The sequence below is a fragment of the Mus caroli genome, unplaced genomic scaffold, assembly GCF_978045245.1.
Source record: "Mus caroli unplaced genomic scaffold, Mus_caroli_1 scaffold_7, whole genome shotgun sequence".
NCBI lineage: Eukaryota > Metazoa > Chordata > Mammalia > Rodentia > Muridae > Mus > Mus caroli.
The window spans coordinates 15,128,418-15,156,279 of NW_028227262.1; the positions used below are offsets into that span (position 1 = coordinate 15,128,418).

Below are 27,862 nucleotides of genomic sequence, written 5' to 3' on the forward strand. Positions count from 1 at the left end.
CAGTGGTTAAGAGCACATATGTTCTTGCTGATGATCCAAGTTTGGTTTCCAGCACCCAGTCAGGTGGGTCACAACTTCCTGTAACTCCAGGTCCAGAGGATTAGAGGGTCTGGCCACCATGGGTAACACATATAGTGCTACACACAGATATGCACACAAACCCCTAAAAATAGTATGTTAGGAGAATCATTATGTAGGGAGACAGAAACGAAGTGAAAAAATTTACTTTTCTACCCTTTCTTAGCGAGAAAAGTTTAGAAAACTTAAATGTGTCAGAAAACTGCAAGAAAGGTAGTGTGTAGAGGAAGTGACCACATCATGGTAAGGTGAGCCGTGCATGTGTGGAAGCTGCAGACTCAGGCAGGAAGGAGCTCAGCTGACCAGAGCTGGACGATGCTAAGGACCTGGCCCTTTTCTCCTGGAGTGGTTGCTCAGGTCACTGAAGGAAGTGGCAGAGCTTCTGTTCTCGGGGACATTGTGCCATACTGTCTTTCCTGGCAAGTGCTTCGCGATGAAAGGATTTGTAACTGTAAATTGTAGACAGCTCCCTGTTAGAGTGTCTTCCAGTGCTATCTCCACACTAGGGGTCAGGTCCCCTTGTCTTACAGCTGTGTTGATTCTGGGACCTCCTGACGTCCCTTCTTTACAGCATTGCTACCCAGAGACTTAGAGAATCCCTCGGAGATGCTGCTGTTTCTTTGCTTTCTCTCATCAGCACCCTGTTACTTTTTTTCTCAAAAGATCAACTTTGGTCTTCCATCCTATATATTAGTTGATGGGATTATTTAGGTAGCATTGCAGCTACTTTTCTCTGTGTTCACAGTATGTTTTTGGTACCTATGTTCAGTGACATCATAAAGGAGTCTTAGAATCTTCGGAGGATTTGACCAGGTCACTTTCAGTTTTGTGGCTTGAATTTAGTTCACAAACTGTCACCTCCATTGTCCTGGCAGGAGTGGGTCTCTTACTTTTACATATATGGGATAATTGCGGTATCCCTCATGGCCTTGTTGGTCTGCTCTTTGGGGAGAACAAATTCTATAAAAGGCTGCCTCCCACCCACTGACTTTTGCAGTTCCCACCAACTGACCAAATGCCATCAGGTTTAGAGCATTCCCATCACCTGGCAGAGGAACTTGCTCTCACCGCCTCAGGCAGCTGCTGGCTCCTTAATTTGTGTGTTTGCTTTTAATGGACTGTTGATTCGAATGGAATCAGACAGCATATGTTTTTTTCTGGCTTCTTTTACTTTGTGATAGTATTTTGAAGACTGTCACACACTCATCCATGTATCAAGTAGGTAGTTTCTTTCATGGCTGAATATTGTTCTGTTGAATGAAGGTAGGAAATTTTATTTTTATCATTTCATCTACTAATGAAAGATTTGTAGGTTTCTAGTTTTTCCTATTAGTAATATTGATACAAATGTTCATGTATAAATCTGTATATGAACATAGTATTTTTTACCTCTTGGGTAGAGAGAAATTGCTGGGTTATTTGACAAATCCAGGTTTAACATTAAACAAACAAGCAAACCCAGAACTGAGTTGTGTTTTATTGAAGTGGCCGCACTACTTTATATTTCCACCTCACCACATACTTGCCAAAACTTAAAGTATTATGGTTATTCCTGTTTTCAAGCCGGATTGGCTGTTTGAATATTTGATGAAATGACTGTCAAAGTCCATCCCTAGGCTTTACACTCTTACAAGTGCTAGGAAGGTGCTCCCCCCCTGAGTCAGATATCCTTGTCTCCTACTTAAAGTATTATTGTTTGCCTTCATATTGATTTGTAAACATCTATTATGTATTGTGAGTAAAATTCTTTATCATGTTGATGAGTTCAAATATCTTTTTACCTAGGTTGTTACTTATTAGAGTTTGGATATAAAGTTGATCGTTTAAAAAGCTCGTGTGTTAAAGGTTTGCTCAATGATGTTACAGTGTTCAGAGCTGACTGACTCATAAGAGCTGTGACATAATGAATTGATCCCTTAAAACATTCATAAATGTGATGGTGGTGGTGGAGGAGGAGGAGGGAGGTGGAGATTAAGAGGTAGGAGGTTCGAGGAAGTAGTCTGGAACAACAGAACTTTATAATTGATTTTAACTGGCCTAACTTATGTTTGATGTGTGTATCAAAGTATACGCTTAACAGAACAGAGTACAGGCCTGGCAGTGCAGACCAGTGATCCCAGTATTTGTGAGGTGGAAGCAAGAGAATTAATTAGGTGTTCAGAGTCACCCCTACCTACAAAGTTAGCTTGGGGTCAGCCTGCATGAGACCATCTCAAAGAAAAGTACAAGTAGAGAAAGCCTAGGGTGGTGATGCATGTCTGACTGTAATGTCAACAGGAGTCACACCATGAGTGTCCTGACTGTAACAACAGCAGGAGTCACACCATGAGTGTCCTGACTGTAACATCAGCAGAAGTCACACCATGAGTGTCCTGACTGTAACATCAGCAGGAGTCACACCATGAGTGTCCTGACTGTAACAACAGCAGGAGTCACACCATGAGTGTCCTGACTGTAACATCAGCAGGAGTCACACCATGAGTGTCCTGACTGTAACATCAGCAGGAGTCACACCATGAGTGTACCGACTGTAATGTCAGCAGGAGTCATACCATAAGTGTGAGTATAGTCTCTGTTGCAGTGAGCTCAAGGCATAGGCAGTCACAATTGAGACCACAAGGTAATCACTTAAACACTGTAGAAATAAAATCAACCACAGTCCTACGTATAAAAGTGAAAACTCTCACATGCAGCTTGACTTTAGGTGCATATTGCTTAGATAATGATACTGAAAATGCTGTGTGTAGATGAAAACACTTGCAGCATAAGGAAAGGAAAGCTGCCATGTTAATTAGGACTGCAGAAGCACTGCTCTGTGCTCCCTTAACGCCCCAGTCTTCTCACTGCTGCCAGGCTCCAGTAGCTAGGGTATGACCGGACACCGAAGGGAACTTTACTGACATTCCTCGTTTGGAAATGTAGCATGGAGCAGTGTATATTTCGCAGACTTGTTGGAAGTGATATATGGAAGCCAGGGGTTTCCTCCCGTCCTTTCTTTGATTGGCCACTGAAGCAAGAGGGACAGTGCCAGGAGATGCAGGCACAGGCAGTTCACTGTCATCACTCCATACCTGAATTCTATTTGGGTTTTAGCATATTTATTGGCTGTCTCATACTTAAACATTTATTGTGTGTGTATGGGGTGTAAAAATGCTGTGGTCCTCGTGAGGTTCAGAGACAGGTTATGGCAGCTAGTCTCCTCCCACGTGGGTTCTGGGGCTAAAACTCGGGTTGTCACACTTGGTCTCAAGTGCCTTTGCCCGGTGAGTCATCTTCCTAGCCTGAATGCCCCTTCATTTAGAGGTCATAATACCTCTGTTAGCTTTCAAAAGATGTGCTGTTAATTGATGCACAGCACAGTTTTCTTTTATATCAGGGGGACTATTTGTGTCTCTCTGTTTGAGCTCTTTGTAGGATTTTATTGAGGCTAGTCATTCTCTGTGGATGGGCAGGAGTGGGGTATAAAACTACATAAACCATGTCTTGTGTTTTCCAGTACCCCACAGTGAGAGGCTTATCACGACTGCTGCTACTGCCATATACAGCTTGTTTTTGGTATTAGAGGACTGTCCTCCAGACTTACTGTATTGATAGTTGTTTTCACTTCGTCGTTAATAAGCTATCTTATTAGGTTATGTGATGGGACAATGTAAACGTTCTTTCTTTCAAGTAAACTTTGATCTCTGTTCTTTTCATTCCTTGTGTTAATTGTCTTACTCATTTCTTTGTTGGTTTCAAGTAGTAGATTATTAAATTTTTGGAAAAATGTCTAGGGTTTGTTTTCAGTTTCTTGTTTCTGAGAGAGCTTTATGTAATAGCAATAATTAAAAAATATTTTGTGGTTATTTATGTCATGGCTTTAATTTTTCTTTTTAATGATTTTTAGGTTCATGTACTGGACAGACTGGGGAGAAGTGCCAAAGATAGAACGTGCTGGGATGGATGGTTCAAGTCGCTTCGTTATAATAAACACTGAGATTTACTGGCCAAACGGACTGACTCTGGATTATCAGGAGCGGAAGCTTTACTGGGCCGATGCAAAACTTAATTTCATCCATAAATCAAACCTGGATGGAACAAATCGGTAAGATTGCCTTGCTATAAAGTTTTATGTATATGTTTGCATGAGTGTATGTGCACATGTGTGCCTGTGGGTTTAGATCCCTCAGAACAAGAGGCACAGGCATTTACAGGACTTGTCTCTTTACTACATGACTCTGGGATCTGGGCTCCGTTTAACATGAATGTACAGCAAGTGCTCTAATCTACTGAGCATCTCTGGCCCTCCCGTGCTTTTTATATCATCCAAAGCAAACGGATGGTTTGGGTTGTTTGTTTTTAAGAAGTTAGTGTATATTTTTGTGTCAAAGGGAATTAGAATAGGCTTTTAATTTGGTCCTTTAAAGAATCCTTCCGTGTGTTCTGAGCTGGTAAAGCGCATGCTGCATGAGTGAGCCTGCGAACCAGTGTTCAGATCCTTCAGACCCCACAGAAAGTGGGGTGTGCCATTGCAGTCCTGGAATCCCAGGTCTGCTGCAGGCTCTGATTTAGCCTTACCTGGTTTACCAATTATAATTTCAAATCTCATTGGTTTATACATTAATCTATTTTGTCTCACCTATTTTAAAAACAAAAACCAGTTTTTCCATTTACTGATAATTAAGATTACTTGTATTGGTATATATATTTACAAATTCATATGATATACAATATATGTAATAAAAAGATTAGAAAAATAACCTTTATATTTTTACGTTTCTAAATTTTTTCCTAGAGAACAACCACATATTCCTTTTATAACCAGGAGGAAAATAATAGCTTTGGGAACAAAGAACTCCAGTACCCGACTTTGCTACTACTGTTGGTTCTGTTGTGTATCTCCTCTCATTCTCTGACAGATTTACTTGCTTTCCTTGTTTCTGGCCAACCAATAATCATTTTGGGACCAGTTTACATTTTTCTCATGAGACCCAACTAGATAATTATTTGAAACATTCTCTCAATCAAAAAAATTCTTATGTTGGGGAGGCACATGCCATGGTTGGCATCTGGAGGTCAGAGGATAACTTTTAATTGTCAGGTCTCTCCTTGTACCGTGTGGGCCCCAGCAATCATCAGGAGCTGGCAACAAAAGCCCTCATCTGCTCAGCCACCTTGGTTTTATCAATTTTAATAATGGTTTAGTCATTGCTTTTATTACTGGGTTGTAAGTTTTTTCTTTTTTGATTTTGATGTAAGATTTCATCATTGGACATATGATTTAGGAATGTTTTCTGTCACTATAAGCTTATGCCTTCATTTTTTTTTTCTTTTTCTTTTTTTGGTTTTTCATTTTCTTAATGGCATGTTTTCATTATGTGTAATTTTTCCAATTATCAGTTTTTACTCTTATTAAATTGCTTGTGGTGCTCCTAGTAGTCTCCGCCTGATGCAAAGGGATAAATGCTTTTTCCTCTATTAGAGAAACTTCCAAGAGGTTTTTTTTTTTTTTTTTTTTTATTAGATTAATTCTTTCATTTAGATCAGATGTATGGTTAGTTTTTGATTGTGTGTGTGTAAGTTATCTCTTAAGGTCTTTTGTAAAATGTATCCCTAATAGAATTTTAATGTATACTATAAAAAGTAAGTCAATGTTACGTATTTGTGTATTATGATATAATTATTTTACTTACGTATACTCAATATATACTAAGGGGCTGGAGATTGAATCCAAGACCTCCTGCCTGCCAGGCATGCTTTACCCCTGAACTATGTATCCTTAGCCCTGTATTTATTACTCATTTTAAAAGAATTTTAATATGTGTGAGTTGGTCAGAGGACAATTTTTGGTTGTCAGGTTGCCAGGCTTGGCCTAGGAAGTTCCTTTAGCCATCAAGTTAGATTGACAGCCCCTCTCTGTTTTATATATTATTATGGTGCTGGAGATTGAACCAAGGACCTTACGCATCTGAGGCAGATACTTTTATTCCTAGCCATTATTTTTAGTAACAAAATTAAACATTTATTTTTCATTGCTTATATGCAGAAATATAAATTACTTTTGTTTATGAATCATTTATCTTAGATCCTGTTGGATTTACTTGGTTTGGGAAGATTGGCAAAGACCATGAGTATATTCATGTACAGGTCATGTCATCTGTGGATAATGCAGTAGTGCTTCCCTGTTGTCTGGGCGGGTCTTCTGATTGATCTCATTGGCTAGGCCCTGCGATACAATGCAGCCTAGAAGACATCTCTCTTCCCTTGCTGTTCTGGAGTGGTTATTGCCAGATTAGCACAGCAGAATGCTAACCGTAGATTCTGTTCTAAAGTACTTTCACCAGGCTAAAGAAGTTTTCTTTTATTCCTGGTTTATTGACTTCATTTTAAGTCATGGATGATTAGGAATCCTGCCTGTTTATTTTACATCTATAGAAATAACTTTTTAAATAAACATTGTTAATTGCATTAGTTGTTTTTTTTTTTAATTGTTGAACCTAGCTTATATTTTTAGGATAAATTCTACTTAATGGTAGTTGTTGTAAATGTGTCTGTGATGCTGTCTGAGCCTGGCTGTTTCTTGTTAGGGATCCTTTAAATGACAGGTTTGTGTGTGCAGCTCTTCTGTCCTCTTCCAGGAATCTGTTTTAGTAATTGGTTTCTTTCTAGGAAGGGTTTCATTTCCTATATGTTGAATAATTTGTTGTTTATGGTGCTCCTTACGTGTTCCGATTTCTGGAAGTGTGGAAATGATGCTCCCCTTACGTAAGTAAGGTCATGGCGTTCTTTCAGTTTCACATTTTCTGTCTTTTTTTTTTTTTTTTTTTTTTGCCTTTGCCTTTGCAAAGCTAATAACTTGCAGTTTTGCTAATGTTTTCAAAGAATCAACTGTTTTGTTATTGATCTTTCTTCTCTGTTTCATTGATTTTTTTTCCCCCCTGACGTTTTTATTGACTTCCCATGCTTATTTCTGCCCTGGCCTGGCAGGTTGCAAGGAGATGGACTTGCCGTTTGTCTCCTAATAGAGGCATTTCCCTCACTTAACCGCTGTGGTGGCTACTCACACTTTTCTGTGCATTGTGTTTGTGTTTTGTTTTAGCTCAATATTTTACTTATCTTGTGATCTCTTATTTGAATGGTTGCTTTTTTGTTTTGTTTTGTTTTTCATATTTTGAGCTGGTTCTCACTACGCAGGCTTCAGATTTGGAGTAATGTTTCTGCCTTAGCCTCTAGAGTGCTATAATTATAGATATGAGACATTGTGTATTGTGTCATATTGTTTATTTAGAAGAATATGAGGAAGAAGTTAGACATTGAAAGATTGAAATAGAAATTTAATTTCTTGGCTCTTTATCCATTTTTATTTCTTCTGTAAAAGTTTATTTATTTTATGAGTGAATGTTTTTCCTGAATGTGTGTGTGTACCTTGTGTGTACTTGTTTCCTATGGAAGTAAGAAGAGGGCATCTGTTCCCCTGGACCTGGGTTGTTGTCAGCCAATGTGGGCTTCTAGAAAGTCAACCAGGTCTTTGTAGGAGCAGTAAGTCCTCCTAACTGACGAGCCATCTTTCCAGTTCTGCAGGATAACTTTGTGTAGCACTTTTTATACCTTTAGTATTTATTGACTGGTAAGGCAGGTCTCACCACATAGTTCCAGCTGGCTCACAGTCCTCTTTCCCTGGAGTACTGGTAGTATAAGCCTGTCACTGGGCAAGACATGCATTAGTGTGTATGATGTATTTTAGTGCTGGAGATTGAATACAGGTCTTTAGGAGTGGTAGCAAACATCATGTTTCTGAGCCAGCCGCCTAAGAGTTCAGCATTTTGATGAGCAGTGCGTGGAGTTGGGGTAGAGCACAGTGGTAGGGAGCACGAGTGGTAGGGAGCACAGTGGTAGGTAGCACAGTGGTAGGTAGCACAGTGGTGGGGAGCATGAGTGGTAGGGAGCACAGTGGTGGGGAGCACAGTGGTGGGGAGCACGAGTGGTAGGGAGCACAGTGGTAGGTAGCACAGTGGTGGGGAGCATGAGTGGTAGGGAGCACAGTGGTGGGGAGCATGAGTGGTAGGGAGCATGAGTGGTAGGTAGCACAGTGGTGGGGAGCACAGTGGTGGGGAGCACAGTGGTGGGGAGCACAGTGGTGGGGAGCACAGTGGTGGGGAGCACAGTGGTGGGGAGCACAGTGGTGGGGAGCACAGTGGTGGGGAGCATGAGTGGTAGGGAGCACAGTGGTGGGGAGCACAGTGGTGGGGAGCACGAGTGGTAGGGAGCACAGTGGTGGGGAGCAGAGTGGTAGGGAGCACGAGTGGTAGGGAGCTCGTGCTTCCCGTATGCAAGGCCCGGAACTCAGTTCTCAGGACTTGAAGAAAACAAAAGGCAGACATGCACAAGGCCCAGCCTTCCAAATATGCCGTTCGTACTGAGAGCACTGTCTCTCTGGAGTGTTTTATAGATGGTGAGTTAGTACGGCACATGGTTTTCTAGAGAACCGAGTGCTAGGCACCACTTCCCTGTTTTCCCTTCCATAGTTTCAGCGCTCAGGTTGATTCTGTGCACAGGGTTGTAGCTGTGTGTTCTTGTCATTTGATCTTTCCCACACAATGTCTATCTCCAGTGCGTTATCTTTCCTGCTCAGTGTGCTGTCTGCAGCGCTCCATTTCTAACACAGTCAGTCTGTGTTTGCTGTGACTTTTACTTTTAACCTTTTGCTGTCTTTGTGTCTAAAGTATGTTTCTTATGGACAGCCAGTATTTAACTGTTGGGGCTTTATAATATGTGTGTTTGTTACAGTGTTCTTCTTATCCAGCTAGCTCCCAAAAAATTGAGACTGGACTATTATTTATTTAACATGCTTTAAAGGCACACACCTGAGTAGTATTGCTCTATTTTTAATCCTCTAAACTAATCTGGCTGCTCCCCCCACCCCCCAAGCCAAGGTCCACTATGGCTTTCTCTGCTCTAGGTGTTTGCTTGCAGTCTCTCCTGGACTCTCTCCCCATGGTTAATCCCCTATTTCCTCTTCCTCCATCTCCTCCCCTGGCTGGCAGAAAGGCCAGCCCTGTTCTATTCCCTGCTCAGTCATTGGCTGTTAAGCTCTCTGTATTGAATGTCAGGGAACACTTGGGAGCTGGTGTTTACACAAGATTGAGACAGGAGATTTTCTGAATAAGGATTGTAATAATGTAGGTGAGACAGAAATCAAGCATTTGAACCATCACACAGTGCACAATAACATTATGCTTACATAACTCTGGGTTCGTTCAGTCTAACCACCCTTGTTTTTAAATGGTTAGAAGAAAGAAAAACCATAGAGGTTTTGTATTGCCCTATCGTTCTCTTTGCTCTTCATTTCTTTCAGAGATTTTGAGCTTTGAAAGGTTAATATAATTTGTTATGTTTTTATCTCTTTATAATTTTTAAATTAGATTTAATTTATTTTATTTCATATGTAAGTATTATTCCTGCACGTGTCTCTTCACCATGTGCATACCTGGTGCCCACAGAAGACAGCATTGGCTCTCTGTACCTGGAGTTACAGGTAGTTGTAAACCACTTCGTGGATTCTGGAAACCTAACCCCTGTCCTCAACAAGAGCAAAAATTGCTTTAGCCTCTGAGCCACTTCTCTAGTCTGTTCTGGTTCTAGTGTGCTTTTATTTATGGCTTTTACACAGTTTGTTTTCCTGTTTATTTTCTTGTGTTCAGTTTATTAGAATGAATCTTAACTTTGTATTTAGAAAGGTACAAAGGAGTTTTAAAGGTTTTTTTCTCATTTTTAGAAAAGGTTTTGTTATGGACCATGCAGGTTTTCAGGATGGTGATGAAGTGCCCCTTTCCCATGAGGAGTCACTTGGTTTGTGCTATTCTCTATTTTTTGTTTGTATTTCTGCTTTGTACAGGTGTCATCTCAGTTTATGTCTCACCATAATCAATTTTGGAAGACTGATGTAAAATATGCTGACCTATTTAAAAATACAATAGTTTAATTTACTTTTTAAAAAGGAAGAAAATACGTAGGGACAGTTATTGGAAACATTCTTTTTGAGAGAGGAGAAGGAAAATTAATCTTCTAAAGAAGAAAAATTAAGGAAAATGAAAGGAGAGAATTGATGTAGATCAGTTAGTCGGTATGCTTTAAAATATAAATTAGTCATCTTCATCTTGTAGTCAAGATTTTAAAATAAAATCTGTCTTGAATTTATGACACTTTAGGTCAGTACTAGTTCATGTGTAACAGACACTGATGTCACTTAGATAACCGCTGTCCTTGACTTTGGCTTTCAAGTAGGTGCTAGAGATCTTGACGTCACCGGGTGAACCTAAAGTTAAGTCTCTTCCTCACATTTGTTTTTTCAGTACCTTATGTGTAGGTACCTTATGTGTGGTCTCCCCTCCCTCCCCAAGGCTGAGTACTTGAAAATACGGGTTTATGAAAATATTAAAGCATTTATTGTCTTAAATGTTTGTTTGACTAAATTCATGATTTATTCATTGTGTCTAGAACGTTTACTAACTGCACAACTCTGGCACTCTGCCAAGTGCTGTGGTTTGAGGACTCAGTCTCTCTCTTTACAGTTTGCTTTGTTTATGACATTCTGGTTCTGTGTTATGAACATACTGTGCCAATTCAGGACTTTTTTAGTCGTCTGAACTGAGAGGTTTAATAAATTATACAATAAAAATGAGCAAACTAGCTTAGATTTTGTGTGTCATTTCTGCAGTCACATTTTGGAGCTAGACTGAGGCCTATCTTTTTTAGCATCATGTGAATGCCTTCAGTGGCAATTATTAAAATCATAAGATCGAAAACTCTGCTCAGGCTCTTTGCTCTTGAGTATCAAGGAGGGGCAGAGCTTGTTGCCTTCCCGTCTTCTTAGTTGCCAGCTGTCATCCCTGGGACTTCTTCATTGCTTATTTTTCATGGAAGTATAGAAAATATGAGTGCGAAGGCAGTTTTTGAGAAGGGAGGCTGACAGCAATGTTAAGAGATTTGGGCTTCTGCGTCTTGTGACTTAGTTTGCCTACTTCCAAGGCAGGGACCATTCTGAATGTTCAGTATATTTTTTTGACAACATAAATATATTTGAATTTGCTATTCAAATTGTTTTTCACAGATGAATTTAATCTACATGTATTTTCCTTAGTATGTTTATGTATTGGTGTGAACTGTTTTCAGTGTTGAAGTCATAAAAGAAAAAATTTGAAGTGTGAGTTTTTCTTTTTGTGTTAACAGGCAGGCAGTGGTTAAAGGGTCCCTTCCACATCCTTTTGCCTTGACGTTATTTGAGGACACATTGTACTGGACTGACTGGAATACACACTCTATTTTGGCTTGCAACAAATATACTGGCGAGGGTCTGCGTGAAATTCATTCTAACATCTTCTCTCCCATGGATATACATGCTTTCAGCCAACAGAGGCAGCCAAATGGTAAGTGATCTGGATTTTTAAATTCCAGTTTGGAACAGCTCTGTAAGCACTCTGATGTCTGGCTTTAGTGAGGCACAGAAGGAGGAAGGGCATATCCAAGGTGGCGAAGGAATCACAAGCACAACGTGCACATAGAGTTCAGGTTAGACACTGAACTCTAGAACCTTGTGACCTGATACCCTTCCCCATGTCATGTCTTGTCTTTCATTGGGGGTTGGGGTGATACAAGAGGAGAACAGAAATGAATTAAAATTGAGACAGCTCATCTGCTGTTTATGCATAAATGCATTTCTTGTTCATATTATTTTCTTATTATATTTGAATGTGTTCATGTGAGTGTGCTCAAAAAATACCAGCTTATTAGGAAACTTCTGTTAACCTAGCTTGTGAATTCCAGCACCTACATGTGCTGTGTAAACTACCTACTTAGACACTGGCGTGTGTTCTTCCTCTTGCTCTTATGCATTTTTTTTTTTTTTTTTTCAGCTTGCTTCTGGTTTGGGTTACCCTTTTCAAATACTTGGGTCTGTGTCTGCTAACAATGATCCCTTGTAGGAGAGGAATGGATTCGGGATTAAAAGGAATATGAGAATGCAGAATGCTTGGCACTGGTGTGTCAATAACTGTCTGGCTGTGTCTGAGTGTAGTTCAAATTGTTTTTATAGCCAAAAGGAAAAGTGCTTGGATCCTGAGTTGGGCATTAGCTCTTTCCATTTAGAGGGGGAGATAATCAAATATTGAGTGTTATTCAATGACCATGAGCCCATTTTAAGACAGATGTGTTAATCTACATAAAAATAAATATTTGTTTAGACCATTGTGAACTTTGTATTCACATGACTAGTCATCAGAAAGTCTCTGAACCCTTCTTTAAACATCACAGTTGATCCTTTGTTTTACTAGTTTGAGAATTTTAGTTATTTTTGATGTTATGTTTTATGTTCTTGTCTTATGTTGCTCTCTGTATTATATCGTCTTTCCCATGAATATTATGTGAATGTATCCATTACTGCAGTGTTCACAAACTTGGCTGGTTTTTTTATTTTTCTGTCTCTGTCTCTTGTTCTTTCTTACTTTATTTCTCATTTAATTTTGCAGTGCTAGAGGCTGATGCTAGACATTCTAGACAACTACCCAAACCACTGATCTACAACTCAGCCTTTAAAAACTTAAAAATAAAAACGGGATCCTATGTAGCTCCCACTGGCCCCCATCTTAATTGTATTGCGGGTGTGTGCTATCATGCCTGCCTACCTATATTTCCCTTCCCTCCTCTAGTGCACTGAACATATCTCTTTCACCTTATTCATTGCAAGGGATGACTTTCCAACATTCTGACAGTGTTTCTTGGCTTTCATATGCTCTGCTACAGCCTGTTCCTACCAGTCTACTACAGAAGCCCTAGCCTCTGTTAGTAATGTTCTCCTTACTGCCTCCCCCAGTGCCTGGTCTCTAAGCTTTTATTTTGAAGGCTTTTTTAACCACACCCAAAATGTTCAGAATGTCCCCTTCTGTCATGCCTGCTAGGCCCTATGCAATTTTAAATGCCAAGATTAATTTCCTCCTTGATTGTAGTAATGTGCAATATAATATTTATATTTCTTGTTTTCTTCCCATTTTCATAGTTTATTATTTTGGCTTACTGGTAAGTTTATAAACTCCACTAGGACGAGGGCCTTCTGCTTTTCTTTTTAGTTTCTCCTCTTTGGATAGAAAAATGCTAAGTGAGTTCACTAATTAATTCCTTTCCTTACAGATGCTTGGTAGTCAAACACCTGGATGAAATTTGGTAGTAATTTTGGTTTATCACAGTTGCTCATGTTATGGTTGTTAACCTTTGTGTATCTAGAGTGAGTGAGGGCATCCCTAATCATTGGTATTAATCAGTGTGATTTATATTTGACAGCTACAAATCCATGTGGAATTGATAATGGTGGTTGTTCCCATTTGTGTTTGATGTCTCCAGTCAAGCCTTTTTATCAGTGTGCTTGCCCAACTGGGGTCAAGCTGCTAGAGAATGGAAAGACCTGCAAAGATGGTAAGATGGTTATTACCCAAGTAGGGGCTGGAATCTGAGAGCAGCTGGATTCTCTATGGGCAATTTTATATTTGGCAGTACTTTGGGAGGCTAGTCACTCAGGTGGCTAATAATAGCAGGGATGGCTTATGTTTTGTGACATCTTTTATTTTTATTTTTGTTATTTCATTTAACATAAAACATGCTGTTTCTTAAGTACTATCTAAATACTTAATTATTAAATGTTAATTCATAGTAAATACTTATTCAGTACTAATTAAATATTTAAATACTATTTATCCTCTTTGTCAAATTTCACAGCCACTGAAATCTCAGTTAAGTCTTGTGAGAAGAGAGCACTATGTCTCATACAGGCATGTAGCCCTTGGAGATAAACTGAAGGACAGTCAGTCATTAAACTGTAGTCCAGGAAGAATAAAATGAGATACATGAGGTTTTTATTTAGTGATTAAAAGATATTTTTGACTGCTCTTTAATGATGAGTATATTAAGAAAAAAATTCCTTACTGTACAATTAAAGTAAGTTTTATGTTTTTAGCTTAACTGTCCACTTTGCCTCTTCTCGCTCTTAATTCCCTATAGACAGAGGCATGTTGGAGAAGGCACTGGTCCAGGGCAGTGCAGGGCTTGTAGTTTGGAGAACACCAGCTCTTCTTTCTCTTAACGAGGGTGTTACTCATTCTTCCCCCTGTGGGCCACCATTCTCTGGCAGCTAGCAAAATCTGGTAGGAAAACTGTTACACGTGCAATGGCTTCTTCATCTACCTCTGAGAAGCAGAAGCCTTCATTCCAGAGCTTGTGTGTGTGTGTGTGTGTGTGTGTGTGTGTGAGAGAGAGAGAGAGAGAGAGAGAGAGAGAGAGAGAGAGAGAGAGAGAGAGAGAGAGAGAGTGAGTTAGTTCCTGGCAAGGAGGCCAGCGAGTCGATGTTTACTAGGAGTTGGCATTGATAAATTATCCTTGTAGTCAAAGGTGAAGCTGGCTGACTCTTGTCAGATGGTTTCCATGGTAAACAGTGATTTGGTTTCAATTTAAACAGAGGGTATTTGTAACATTGCTTTTCTGTTTAGAAATGTACCTTGACTTTGAAAACGAGGATTTATTTTAGAAATGGAGGTTTGTCTTGTCCCTCACAGTGGTACACAGGTGTACGGTTAGCCAGCCTTGGGTTTCAGATGCATATTTGGCATCTAGTAGCCTTCAGTTACTTATATTGTTTTGATCACTGTGCTCAAATCAGTAGTTCTGTGATTGCTTGTGAAGCTGAACTGACTCCTTTTGGCTGTCAGCAGAGGCAGTGGGCTGTGCAGAATTATTCCTGCCCTGCCTGCGGTCACAATTGGGTTGTGTTTCCTGCAGTTTAGAATTTGTGTATAATCAGCACTCAGGCCAACAGCTCATACTGAAGCTTGTCACTCCTCGTTCTGCGTTTGCAGTTGTAACTCCAAATTCATATTTAGGTTTATATGCCAGCACTTTTTAGACACATATTTTAGCTGAGTTTTTTTTTCCTTTTACCTTGCTCATTCCTTTAACAGTTTACATTTATTATTATTATTATTATTATTATTATTATTATTATTTTAGCCTCTTAGGTGATTATTTTGCTGGTGTTTGATCTGAACAAAAATAACAAAAATAACAAAAAGATAGAGCTTAATATCCTAATTTTTAGTTGTTTTCATTGGATCCTAATTCATATTAAAATATTTCAGAAATATGGTTTATAACTCAGTCTTTATTTTTAATGATAAATTAGTTGATTCTTATTTAATACTTTTACACTTAGTACCTTTGTGAATGTTATATCTGTTTATCTTTAATTTTTGTAGCAACCTTTACACATTTAGCAGACTCTAGGCTTAGAATGGCTCTGTTTGTCTCAGCTTGTATCCCTACTTGAACCAGATTTTAGTGGCTCAAGTACTCTTAACCATGGGTGTGCTTCTTAGGATTCTTGTCCAGTGCTGCCATTCCCATCTGCACAGCCTCTCCTGTCCTCGGGTCTGTCAGCTATAGCTCTATAGGCCTTTACAACAGTGCCACTGAGAGAGAATTTATATTCTGTAGCATTCTTCTATTTCAAAATTCAGTTTTAAACATTTCTTGTTCTAGATTTCTTTAGCATTGTGCATGTGTGTATGTGTATACATGTATGAACATGTTTTTGCACATACATGTTCATATGTATGGGTGTACACGGAGGCCGGAGAGCCTCCATGTGTTGCTTCCCAGGTGCCATTCACCTCCTTAATTTTCTTTCTTTCTTTCTTTCTTTCTTTCTTTCTTTCTTTCTTTCTTTCTTTCTTTCTTTCTTTCTTCCTTCCTTCCTTTCCTTCCTTTCCTTCCTTTCCTTCCTTTCCTTCCTTTCCTTCCTTTCCTTCCTTTCCTTCCTTTCCTTCCTTTCCTTCCTTTCCTTCCTTTCCTTCCTTTCCTTCCTTTCCTTCCTTTCCTTCCTTTCCTTCCTTTCCTTCCTTTCCTTCCTTTCCTTCCTTTCCTTCCTTTCCTTCCTTTCCTTCCTTTCCTTCCTTTCCTTCCTTTCCTTCCTTTCCTTCCTCCTCCTCCCTTCCTTCCTTCCTTCCTTCCTTCCTTCCTTCCTTCCTTCCTTCCTTCCTTCCTCCTCCTCCTCCTCCTCCTCTTCTTCTTCTTCTCTTCTTTTGTATGTGGGTTCAGGGGATCAGACTTGGGTCTTCATGTTCATAAGGCAAGCATTCTGCTGTTTCCCCAGCTTATCCTTTAAAGTATGCATCTTGAATGAAGGATCTGTGCTTTGCAATATTTTTTTCTCCATTAATACTTAGTTACTAGGTATAAAATATCTAGTGATCATCTCTACATGCCCTTATTGTCCAGGAGCTGTTAGTAAATGACAAGTGTGGGTCAAGCCTGATTTGGAGAGGTTAATAACTACTATGGCGCTTGCCCTGATTCTTCTGCTTCACAGTAGCACTTTCTAGTTCGACTCTAGTTGGTATTCTTTTAAATTCAGTTAATTTTTATTCCTGAAGACATCTGCATTCTTTTATAGAGAGTGACTAAATTTTGCCTGTGGCTTTCAAATGTTTGGTTGATTTTTCTTTGTTGATTTAGGTGCCACTGAACTATTGCTGTTAGCCCGACGGACAGACTTGAGGCGGATTTCTTTGGATACACCCGATTTTACTGACATTGTTCTGCAGTTAGAAGATATCCGGCATGCCATTGCCATAGACTACGACCCTGTAGAAGGCTACATATACTGGACGGATGACGAAGTGAGGGCTATTCGTCGCTCCTTCATAGATGGATCTGGCAGTCAGTTTGTGGTCACGGCCCAGATTGCTCATCCTGATGGTATTGCTGTTGACTGGGTTGCAAGGAACCTGTACTGGACAGACACTGGCACGGATCGTATAGAAGTGACAAGGCTCAATGGGACCATGAGGAAGATCTTGATTTCAGAGGACTTAGAGGAGCCCCGGGCTATCGTGTTAGATCCCATGGTTGGGTAAGAAGTGCTGATATTAGTAATCTGTTTTCTACAGGTACCTAGAGGCACAGTTCAGGTGACACGAACTCTTGGAGTTGATTGGTTTTCAGTAAACAGTTTGCATCAGCTTTAGAGTGTAGCAGTTAGAATATGGTCTCAAAGAATTGCCACAGTAAAAAAAGCTTCTGACTATCTTGAGTAATTTATTTCTGAGTTAAGCTAGACTCACTGATCTGGGTGTGGTTTGTACGTTTTGCTCAGATCGTACCTTGGTCGTGAAAAATATGGAAAGAAATTATTTTCAAAACTCTGTGCCCTTTCCCCAGCAGATTTGATTTTATCCTATTCAGTTGTTCCTGTGGGAACAACTTATCTTACTGTATAGTTCTTGTGAGTGACTCACGTTTCTGTGAGCCTATTTGAGGGCTGATACATTGACAGATATATGCCTCAGTTTTACACCAGTGCCTTGGAGCCACTTCCATCCAGGAGCCTCAGCTATCACTTAGCACCACGGGGAGTATTAGTTATTTGGGGATTCAGTTTGTCACCTGACTATTTGTACTAGGTAACTTTCTCTACCAGAGTTGACAAGCCATCAAGCAGAGTGGCATGACATGGCAAGAAACAGAAATATAGTAGAAAAAAAAATATGTGTAGTAATGGAGTCTAATGAGAGTCCATTGGGAGACATTTTCATTAACTCCAGAGAGCAGTTTTGATCTGGGAATGTCTTGTATACTGCTGTGGTGAACATTAGAAACGCTCTCTACTGAAGCTTAAGTCCTATTATTTTTCTTCCCTCCTCCCGTGGCATTGACTGATGGTAATGTAATGTGTGCAGTGGGCTTCACTTTTGTTCTCTGCTTTCAGCTCAGGTTTGGATTTATTTATTTATTTATTTATTTATTTATTTATTTATTTTTCTGTCTTTATAGGTACATGTATTGGACAGACTGGGGAGAAATCCCAAAAATAGAGCGAGCTGCTCTGGACGGATCTGACCGAGTAGTTCTTGTCAACACTTCCCTTGGTTGGCCAAATGGCTTAGCCCTGGATTATGATGAAGGCACAATATACTGGGGAGATGCCAAAACAGACAAAATTGAGGTTTGTTTCTTTTTAAAAATAGTTAAAACCAATTTTATAATGGTTTCTAGGCCAGTAGTGCTTTGGTTCACATAGCCTCTGAGCAGTTGTCTGGAATTCCAGGATATCATTTCCAGAAATCTTCCTCCATGTTCACAGATCTCAGGACAGTAGGTTGTCTTGTACCTAATCCTAGGATCTCTGAGTTACGTAGGTATAGGAAATGTGGATTCTGTTGTTTCTGGTCTTAGCAGCTTTTGTAAATGATCGGCTTTGTTTTGAGTGAAGTTCCTGCCTGAATTTTCTACAGCCTGTTTTCTGCAAACCAAAATTATATAAGATCCACATAAGCAAACCTGGCAGTCTTAAGTCAGGAAAACAAAGTACATGTAGGTGCATGCATGCATGCATGTGTGCAACTTTTTGTTGTTTTGGGTGTTGGATTTGGTGGCAGGATATAGTAAGTATTCAGTTGGTTACATGAAAGCAAACATTTTGTTTATGTAGACATGGTTTCACTGTATAGACCAAGCTAGTTCAGACCCATGATTCTTCTGTGTTAGTTTCCAAGTGCTGAGATTGTAGGTATGTGCCACCGTACTGCGTTAAAAACAAGTTTTAGATTGATGTGTGGACTATATGGGAGGAATAGCCAAATCCTGGGAAAAAATTTTTACCAACTGATAGAATTAAGTTTGTGGGAAATAAAATTACAGCGAAAATAACCAGTGGTAAATATTTTATCACAATGTTTTGTAAATAACACATCCTTGATGCTGGATGTAGATTAGGCTATCCTTTTAGGGATGCATGGCTTTTCATATAAGGAATTACTTTGAAGAAAAGGACTCTATAGACAGCCTCTTATGGATACACAGTTGGAACTATGGGGCAGTTATTTTAGAAAGGTAATTCTGAGGTATGCCAAGGACACTCAGGGAATAATGAATTAAAGGGCCTTCCTTCTAGAGTGGAAACTTGGAATTGAAGGAACCCATTAATACTTCACCAGTCCCAAATATTGGAAATTGCATTCCCCAACAGCTGGTTTCTATTAGCAAAGCTCTGTATGGCCTGTGTAACATTCCTCCGTGTTATTACAGTTTCAGTGCACCATCCCCCATCCCGGTCCATGTTAGAATTTGGATCTTTGACAGCTGGAAGGGAGTGCTAACGTGGCAGAGGTGATTGATGTTTCAGAGAGGCTGCTGGTTTTGTTTGTTTAAGTACACATCACGTATCAGCCCTAGCCCTTCACAGAGTGTGTTGTGGATCAGGTGTGGACTCTACATAATCGTATGGGAAACAGTGACAAGCTTATGTATCCTAGAAGAAGGGTCTATTTTTGAGATTTTTTTTCCTTTTTAAAAAAAGATTTATTTATTTTATGTATATGAGTGCTCTATCTGCATATATACCTACATGCCAGAATAGGGCATCAGACTCATTACAGATGGTTGTGAGCTATCCTGTGCTTGCTGAGAATTGAACTCAGGACCTCTGGAAGAGCAGCTGGTGAAATTGTACACAAGAGGGAAAATGCTTAATTTATTATCATCTAGAGATGTTTAAAAAAGTTCAGTATTTGGTTTTGTTGTTTGTTTATTGTGACCAATTACTTGGCTTGAGAAGACAGGCATTGCTTCTTGCTTCTTGCAGAGTCTATTCTCCTCCCCATTTCAGGTGTACTATTTTAGACACATAAATTTAGTCAAAGTCATGGTAGTTGAGGGGGATTCAGTTAGAGAAATGAGAATTTATTCATGCAATGATACATAATAATTGGTTTAATAACACTTATTGTGTATAGAGTGGTCCTGTTTGTCCTCTCCCCTTCTCTACTTCTTCCCTATGGTATCATCTGCCCTTTGCTTAACATGTACAAGGTTTTGGGTTCTAGCACACAGCTGTTAGTTGTGTAACCCCTCAGACATATCTAGAATACAATAGTTACTCCTATTTTTTTCTTCAAATAATTTTTTATTCACTTTACATCCTGGTCACATTCCTATCCCCTTCCTTCCCAGGGCTACCCTTAAGAGGTCCCCCCCCCCCATTGCCTTTGGGTACTCTACCCTTGGGTACCACCCCACCCTGGGACATCTCATCCTAGTAGGATTAAGCAGATCCTGTCCCACTGAGGCCCAACCAGGCAGTCCTTGTAGAGGGAAAGGGAAAGGGCAGGGAAGAGAAACTTAGACAGCCTCTGCTCCAATGTATAGGGGTCTAGGTCTAGCTCCTGTGTGCTCCTGGTTGGTGGCCTAGGCTCTGTGAGTCCCCATGGGCTCAAGTTAGTTGAGGTCTTCTTTTGGTGTCCTCGACCCCTCTGGCTTTCTCACTTGTATCCCCAAGTCTTCGACAAGACTCCCTGAGCTCTGCCTTGACACTTAGAATCATCTTCTACAAATAGAGGCGGAGCACAGGCTGATATTAATGATGTCACGTTTTTAACAAGGGCACCACACTTTTTCCATACACAGATGTGTAGATAAGGCTGCAGTACACTCTGCATCTGCCTCCATCGCTGCTCAATGAAGTCTCTCAGGAGACAGTTATGCTAGGTTCCTGAATGCAAGCATAGTGGAGTATCATTAATAGTATTGGATTGTTTCTCTCACATGGGCTGCGTCTCGAATTGGGGCACAGTTACTCCAATTTCTCTCCACTGTCTTCTCCCCCCCCCACCCTTTCTTTCTTCTCCCCATCCCCCAGCCCCCCAATCTTGACTGTGTTGCCCAGGCTCTGTTGTCCTGGGCTGTAGTGATTCTCCTGCTTTAGCCTCAGCGGGTTGGGACTAAAGCTTGTCTGTGCCTTGCAAGGACTATATCGTGCTTATTAATTCCCTTTTATACTAATGTGTAAAGTTGCTCATGGATGGCAGACTGAGTTGTGTTAAGAGCACAGCACTTCATCTAGATTCATCAGGAAAAGCCTTCCTTTTCTACCCTGAGACTATGAAAGCACATGCTCCTGTGTGTCCATTCTTGTGTACGTGAGAGTGAGTAGGCAGTTGATATCAAAGTTGTGTGTAATTTTAAAGTTGTAGTGTTAGACTCCTGATTGATTGCTCTGACCTGGTGTGGATGGTAATATCCCTTCCAACCCTGTCTTCTCAGAGAGCGTCCCTGCTGTGGTAGGTGTAGGAGTGGGAGCTGCTTATTCCTGGGCTGTAAGGGAGCACCAGCTATGGAAAGCCTGTTTGCTTCTGAAGACTTAGAGTTGAGAAGAGAGAGTTATCTGTGAAATTATTCTACGGCAGAACAGTTTTGTGTTTAGAGTGGAGCACAGAGGAGCTCAGAACACTTCTCCACACTGGCCTCTGCTCCTCCAGGGGGTAGGTGCCTTGGATCTGTTTCTTCTTCTTTTTGTCCAAGTGACAGGTGCTGGTAGTGTTGAGTTGAGTAAGGATTCAGAGAAACAAGGGAGAAGAACAGAGAGCCCGAGATTTCAGTCTGGATTCTTTTTTTTTACAGAGCTGTGGACAGGTAGATTTTCTTGACACTTACAAACATCCTCTACAAATAGAGGCAGGGCACAGGATGATATTAATGATGTCACTTAAAAAACCAGTGGCGCCATGCTCCTTCCATATAAAGATGTGTAGGTGAGGAGAGTCTGCTTCCGCAGCTCCGCAGCAGTGGGTGGTGGTTAAAGGAGCAAGCTCCTGCTCGTCCTGCTGCCTCTGCAGAGCGTGGGAATGCCCCCGTCACGGCTGGGCAGACTATCCAGTCGCAACTGGAGTGAGTGTTTACAGCTGCTTGGAGTAGCAGAAAGAAGTTTCCAGTTTTCTGGAAAGGGAAATGTCAAAACCCTTTATTTCTCTTTTATATGACCTTATAGTTATTGGAAAACCATTGTTGTTTTGACAACATTCACATCTTCTTGGTCAGCCCCAAACATGGTTTGCATCTAGTACCTGCTTACTAATAGCAAGACCAAGTCACTGATACTTTAAATCATTCTTTGCTGTGATATAAAGTTAAGAAAGTACTGTTAGCTTGGTTTTGTTTGTGTTGTGTTGTTTTTAGTCTTTGAGAATGGGTGTCTAACATTGCCCAGACTGTCCTCATTGTCTCCTTCCTGCCTTGCTCTCCCAAGTGTTGGGAGATTACAAGACTACATCACCCTATCCAGTTAGGCTGTGTTTTCTTGATGATGCTTTCTCATTGTACATGCATCTAACTAATTGGGAAACAATTAAGTTTTGATTACTCTTTTAGCAAAATAGTATCTAATAACTACAATTTCTTCAGTTTGTTTTTATAGTGCTTTTTGTTTGCCCCCCTCGCCTTTTCTTTGCTTTTTCTGATAGTGTAGCTGCACTTGGTATTTACTGCTATTCTTGTCCTGTGTAAATTTGTTTGAAATCTCTTAAGTTCCTTTACTTTAATAATACAGTAACTGTAGGTTATGTAGTCCAGATCTCATTATACCTGGCACTGGTCCCCCCTCCCCAAGGAAGAGAGACAGATTATTAAAACCTTTCAGTACCGAGCATTTTTGAATAAGGAGTCTTATTGTCTGTGCTATGTTGAAACCTTGGCAGTTGGTGAATGTTCTGTTTCATATTCTGAACCTGCAGTTGCTGGGCTGCATTTTCCTCTGCGGACAGCTTCCTCTGCTTTATCAATATCCTACTAATACTAGGAGATTTCTTTCCCAAGTATTCAGATTTCTTTTTAAAGGAATTTCTTTGTCTTATATTTTTAGCCTCTTTAATGTGCAAGTCTGTCAGAAGGCCATAGCCCTGTCTGTCTGTCTGTGCTGCTGTTCTTTGGTGCTGGTTTCTAAGACTAAGAAGTTAAAGCAATGTAATAATCCTCCGCTAAGATAAAGCTATTGATTTTATGTCAAATGTCAATGAGGACTTTCTTTTGAATCTTCTCCAGTTTATAACATCCATTGTCTAGTTTTCCTTAAAATTGATCATGCTTTCAGTTTGAGAAATCTTCAAGATAGTGTATTTAATTTTCTGAATCTTTGTATTTCTTTACCATGCTGTGTGCATGTTTGAAGATTTATATTTTCCTTCATGTCTTCCTGACATCTCATCACAGATGAAAGATTGATAGAACTCTGTCATTGAATTCTCAAGCATGAGTTTGCCTTATTCTTGTTACTTTATGTCTTTTAGGGGTACATAGGGGTTCAGAGTAAGCATGTGAGCCCCTATTGGAAGTTTGTTGACATAATACAGTCGTAGAGACAGTTACTGTGTTATAGCCTACAGGAGCCAGTGAGCACGTGTGTGCTGCCGTCTCATTAGGCTCTCAGTCTGGCACTCAAGTATGAACAAAGGGAGCCGATGATAGGCGCTGTCGGGCTTTCCTGACTGCCTCACCAGGCAAGATGATTCATTTTGATTAGGTCTCTGGATAGTTTCATCTATAAAATTTCAGAACAGTCTAATGCATGCTGGTACTTAACATTTTAGTAGTGTAGTTCTGAACTCACTTGTTCTTGAGCCATTTAGAAAAAAGATGCTGCTGTTTTGGTTTTACATCCTGTATTTAATATAAAGCCACTTAATATGGGCAGTGAAACTTTTAGTTTCAGTCCTAGTCTTCTTAAAGTACTTTATTCCTGGGCTGTAGGCATAGCTCAGGCTCTGTCCAATATTACTTGCCTAGTACATCCAGGGCCCTGAGCCGGGGCCCCCTCACCACCCCGGATTATTCCTTTGAGCTTTGAGCTCAGGGGAGAAGGTTTTCCTATCTTCCCTTCTCGACAGGACGGAGTCTGTATCTTCACGCTTATGTCAGTGTTTAGTAGGGAAGAGTGGTAGTCTCAATTTTTTTTTTTTTTGAAACATTTTTCAATGCAGGGCTCTTACTTTCATTTTTTATTTTATATTTAAGCAAGTGACCTTAAATAATTTACATAATCTTTAGTGCTTATAGTTTGGCCAATAAGACCACTTGAACTAAACAATGTTTAAGGTTCTTTTTAGCTGTAACAGTTTCTGATGATTATTCTCTTAACTGTCTCTTAGGTTAAGAAAGGATAATTTACTTTCCTTGGAAGATTTACTAAAAGGAATTTGGATTGCAGATGGCATTTTTTTTTTTTTTTTTTTTTTTTACTTGCTTCAGAGCTAATCACTATTAATGTAAAGAAACTTGTTGGGAGCTGTAGCTCTTTAGTAACTCAGTTTCTCTGACAGGCCCTTTTCTGCTAAGCTGTCTGTGACTTCTCGTGGAGAGGAATGACTAGATGTGAATTCATTCCAGGTAGCAGACCAGTGATAGACTGAGGACATGATTTCGTCAAGTCTAGCTTGGTGAGCCTGTGAGCTTATTTTGGCTGAGGGGTTACCGATGGGAGAATGGGTAATTTATAGGCAACACCATCGAAGAAGCGTCTCCCTCTCAGTGATTACTAACTTCTTATATCTTCTTGGGGAGGGCGGGCCTCATCTTCCCCCACTTCCTTGAGTGCCGTACTAACTCTTGAGTCCTTCATTAATTGCCTGGTGAGCACACCCTTCACCCCCTGTGATGGTTGGTATACGCTAGGCTCGGAGTGGCATTAATTAGAGGGGTGGCCTTTTGGAGTATGTGTGGCCATGTTGGATTAGGTGTGTTATTGTGGGTGTGGGTTCTAAGACCCTACTCCTAGCTGCCTGGAAATCTGTCTTCCACTAGCAGCCTTCAGATGAAGATGTAGAACTCTCAGCTCTGTCCGCATCATGCCTGCCTAGATGCTGCCCTGCATCTTGATGATGAAGGAGGACTAAACCTCTGAACCTGTAAGTGAGCCCCAGTTAAATGTTGCTATAAGCGTTGCCTTGGTCATGGTGTCCATTCACAGCAGTAAAATCGTAACTAACATACCTCTACCCCTTTCTGTGAGAGAATGTTAATGCGGATTGCCTGTGGGTGATCACAGCTGCTCTGATTGCAATGGCCATGTCTTCATGTCCAGAGGTCAGTGTCAGAGCTCCAAAATACAATCTGGTCGGTTACTGGCACAAGCGATAGGTTTGGTAAATGTTTAAAGCTGTTGGTTGATGTTTGCCAAATACATTAATTCTTTTAAACTAATAGAGTCCTTCTAAAATACTATTTTAGGAGCGGAAGGTTGTTTTGGAATTTTTTTTTTAGATGTGGGAACCTACTGTAGATTTAAAAAGTCATTGATAATTCTATTGTCTTTAGAAGGGTTGGGAAGGGTAGGTGGGTAAGTAATGGCAAAAGATCACTACTTGGGAACTTCTTGAGAAGGAGTTTGCCAAAGACGGAGTAGTTAACAGATATAGGAGTTTTGACTTCTTAAGTCATCAGGTATCAGCAGCTATTTAAAGATTCCATTTCTGTTCTCTCTGATGAAAAAATCTTTTTTCTCTGATGAAAAAAGATTCTTCAGCTTGCCCTCCTCCCTAACTATTCAACTTTAAATGTGATCTGTAATATAAAAATTTAGACCTGCAAAGAATGTAATAATGCAAGCTTAAAGGGCTGAGGGTGTAGCTCAGGGCTAAAGTACTTGCTTAGCATGTGTGAGACCCTGGCAGCAGCCCCCAGAACATATCACCACCACAAGAAAATAATGCAACCCTGTAATTATTTGTTAAATTAATTTTTGGATGAACTCTGATAACTTGACTTTGATCTTTAATACCACTTCTGTATTCCAGCTACAGTGTCATTCTTAGAGAAAAATCCTATGCTATCTCAGTTACTTTTCTATTGCACTGACAAAACACCGTGGCCAATGCAACTTACAGAGGGTTTATAGGGCCTTAGAGCTGTAGAAGTGTGAGTCTGTCACTGTCTTGGGCAGGCAGCTGGCGGGCATGGCACTGGAACAGCTGAGTGAGTGCTCACATCTCAGTCCACAAACAGGAAGCAAAAAGGTAAGTTTGAACTGGCAAAAGTATTTTGAAACCTGAGAGTCTACCCTCAGTGACATACTTCCTTTAGCAAGGCCATAGTTCCTAGTCCCCACAGCTTCCAACTGGGGATTCAAGTACTCAAGTGCCCAAGGCTTTTGGGGGCATCTCATTCAAACCAGCATGGATGCCTTACAGACTTGAGTAGCTCACAGGTACTGAGTAGATAGATAGCTTCCTGGGCTTTTAGAGTTTTACTGCGTTTGAACAAGAGAAAGCTGTTTTCAGGTCTCATAACATTAGCCATTCTTTGTTTCCCAAAGAACATCCTTACACCAGAGGTCTTTGTTCCTTCTGTTCTAGTCTTCATTTTCTGAAAGTTCAGGAATATTGGTGGTCCCCACCCCCACCCTAAGGAAAAGAATAGAACACAAGTCTCTCACTCGCAGCGCAGTGCTTTGTTCTGTCTTCTGCTGCCTCAGTTTTAAACTGTCCATTCTGAATACATTCAAGAACTATGGCTTTCATGGGTTCATGTTAGATGACCATGAAGCATTATCTACACTAGGAGGTTAGCTCTAGTGCCAGTTTTGTAATTTCTTCTATATTGGATTCTCTTGGGAGGAGTCATGTGACTCTCCTACAACTTTAGCCAGCTGTTCACTTGCACAGACTCATGGATGCTGGTATTTATTCTTAAGAGTATTTCACTGCTTTATAAGTTGCTCCTAGTTGAATTTTGTTCCCTTTTTACATGCCTCATTTTTTTTTTTTTAAGTTGCAAAAACACAGTGGGCTGGAGAGATGGCTCAGTGGTTAAGAGCACTAACTGCTCTTTCAGAGTCCTGAATTCAATTCCCAGCAACCACATGGTGGCTCACAACCATCTGTAACAGACTCTGATGCCCTCTTCTGGGGTGTTTGAAGAAAGTGACAGTGTACTCATATAAAACAAATAAATAAATAAATCTTAAAAAACAAACACACAGACAACAAACATTATGTTAACATTTTCAATGCAAATACAGCAGATCTCTGGGATGTTTTTCATCATCCACAATAATAGCCATTAGACAGCACCCCTGCCCATTTCCCTTTTCCAGCATGCAGCAGCCAGCATTCTGCTGCCCTTTACTAAAACAGTAGAGTATCAGGCACGTTTTCTTACTATCTGGTCACTTCCATTTTTATTTATTATTTAAGGCTGCGTTGCATATATGTGAGCCGAGTTGATTTAGCCCCATCTATCTGTTGATGTACATCATGTTTGCTTCTACCTCCTGGTTTGAACAGTCTACCACAATGGAGTATAAATGTCTGTTTGAGGTCTAGTGTACTGGCTGGTTTTGTGTGTCAACTTGACACAGCTGGAGTTATCACAGAGAAAGGAGCTTAAATTGAGGAAATGCCTCCACGAGATCCAACTGTACAGCATTTTCTCAATTAGTGATCAAGGGGGAAAGGCCCCTTGTGGATGGGACCATCTCTGGGCTGGTAGTCTTGGTTCTATGAGAGAGCAGGCTGAGCAAGCCAGGGGAAGCAAGCCAGTAAAGAACATCCCTCCCTGGCCTCTGCATCAGCTCCTGCTTCCTGACTTGCTTGAGTTCCAGTCCTGACTTCCTTGGTGATGAACAGCAGTATGGAAGTGTAAGCCGAATAAACTCTTTCCTCCCCAATTTGCTTCTTGGTCATGATGTTTGTGCAGGAATAGAAACCCTGACTAAGACATCTAGCCTTCATTTCTTTTGGGTATGTACTGAGAAGTGGGATGTCTGGGTCACACCATTTTAAGCTTTCAAGGAGCCCCTATCATTTACCTCTTCTAGCCTTATCTCACAGTTCCCTTGCCTCCATCCTGAAATCTATTATTTTTCTAAGGAGCGTAATCTGCTTTTTAATATTAAAGTATTATAATTGATGCATTTTTATACTCTGCAAGTAGAATTTATTTTAGC

At 40.3% G+C, this 27,862-nt stretch overlaps 1 protein-coding gene across 2 annotated transcripts in view; it reads left to right on the forward strand.

Annotated features, from left to right (window-relative positions):
• Lrp6 (LDL receptor related protein 6) overlaps positions 1-27,862 on the forward strand; it is a 126,668-nt gene that overhangs the window by 40,640 nt on the left and 58,166 nt on the right. For both annotated transcript variants that reach the window (XM_021165898.3, XM_085839845.1), the window contains 5 exons: positions 3,965-4,162; positions 11,287-11,483; positions 13,390-13,521; positions 16,609-17,005; positions 17,926-18,097. In XM_021165898.3, the coding sequence (XP_021021557.1) occupies positions 3,965-4,162; positions 11,287-11,483; positions 13,390-13,521; positions 16,609-17,005; positions 17,926-18,097 (1,096 nt within the window). The remainder of the gene's footprint in view (positions 1-3,964; positions 4,163-11,286; positions 11,484-13,389; positions 13,522-16,608; positions 17,006-17,925; positions 18,098-27,862) is intronic.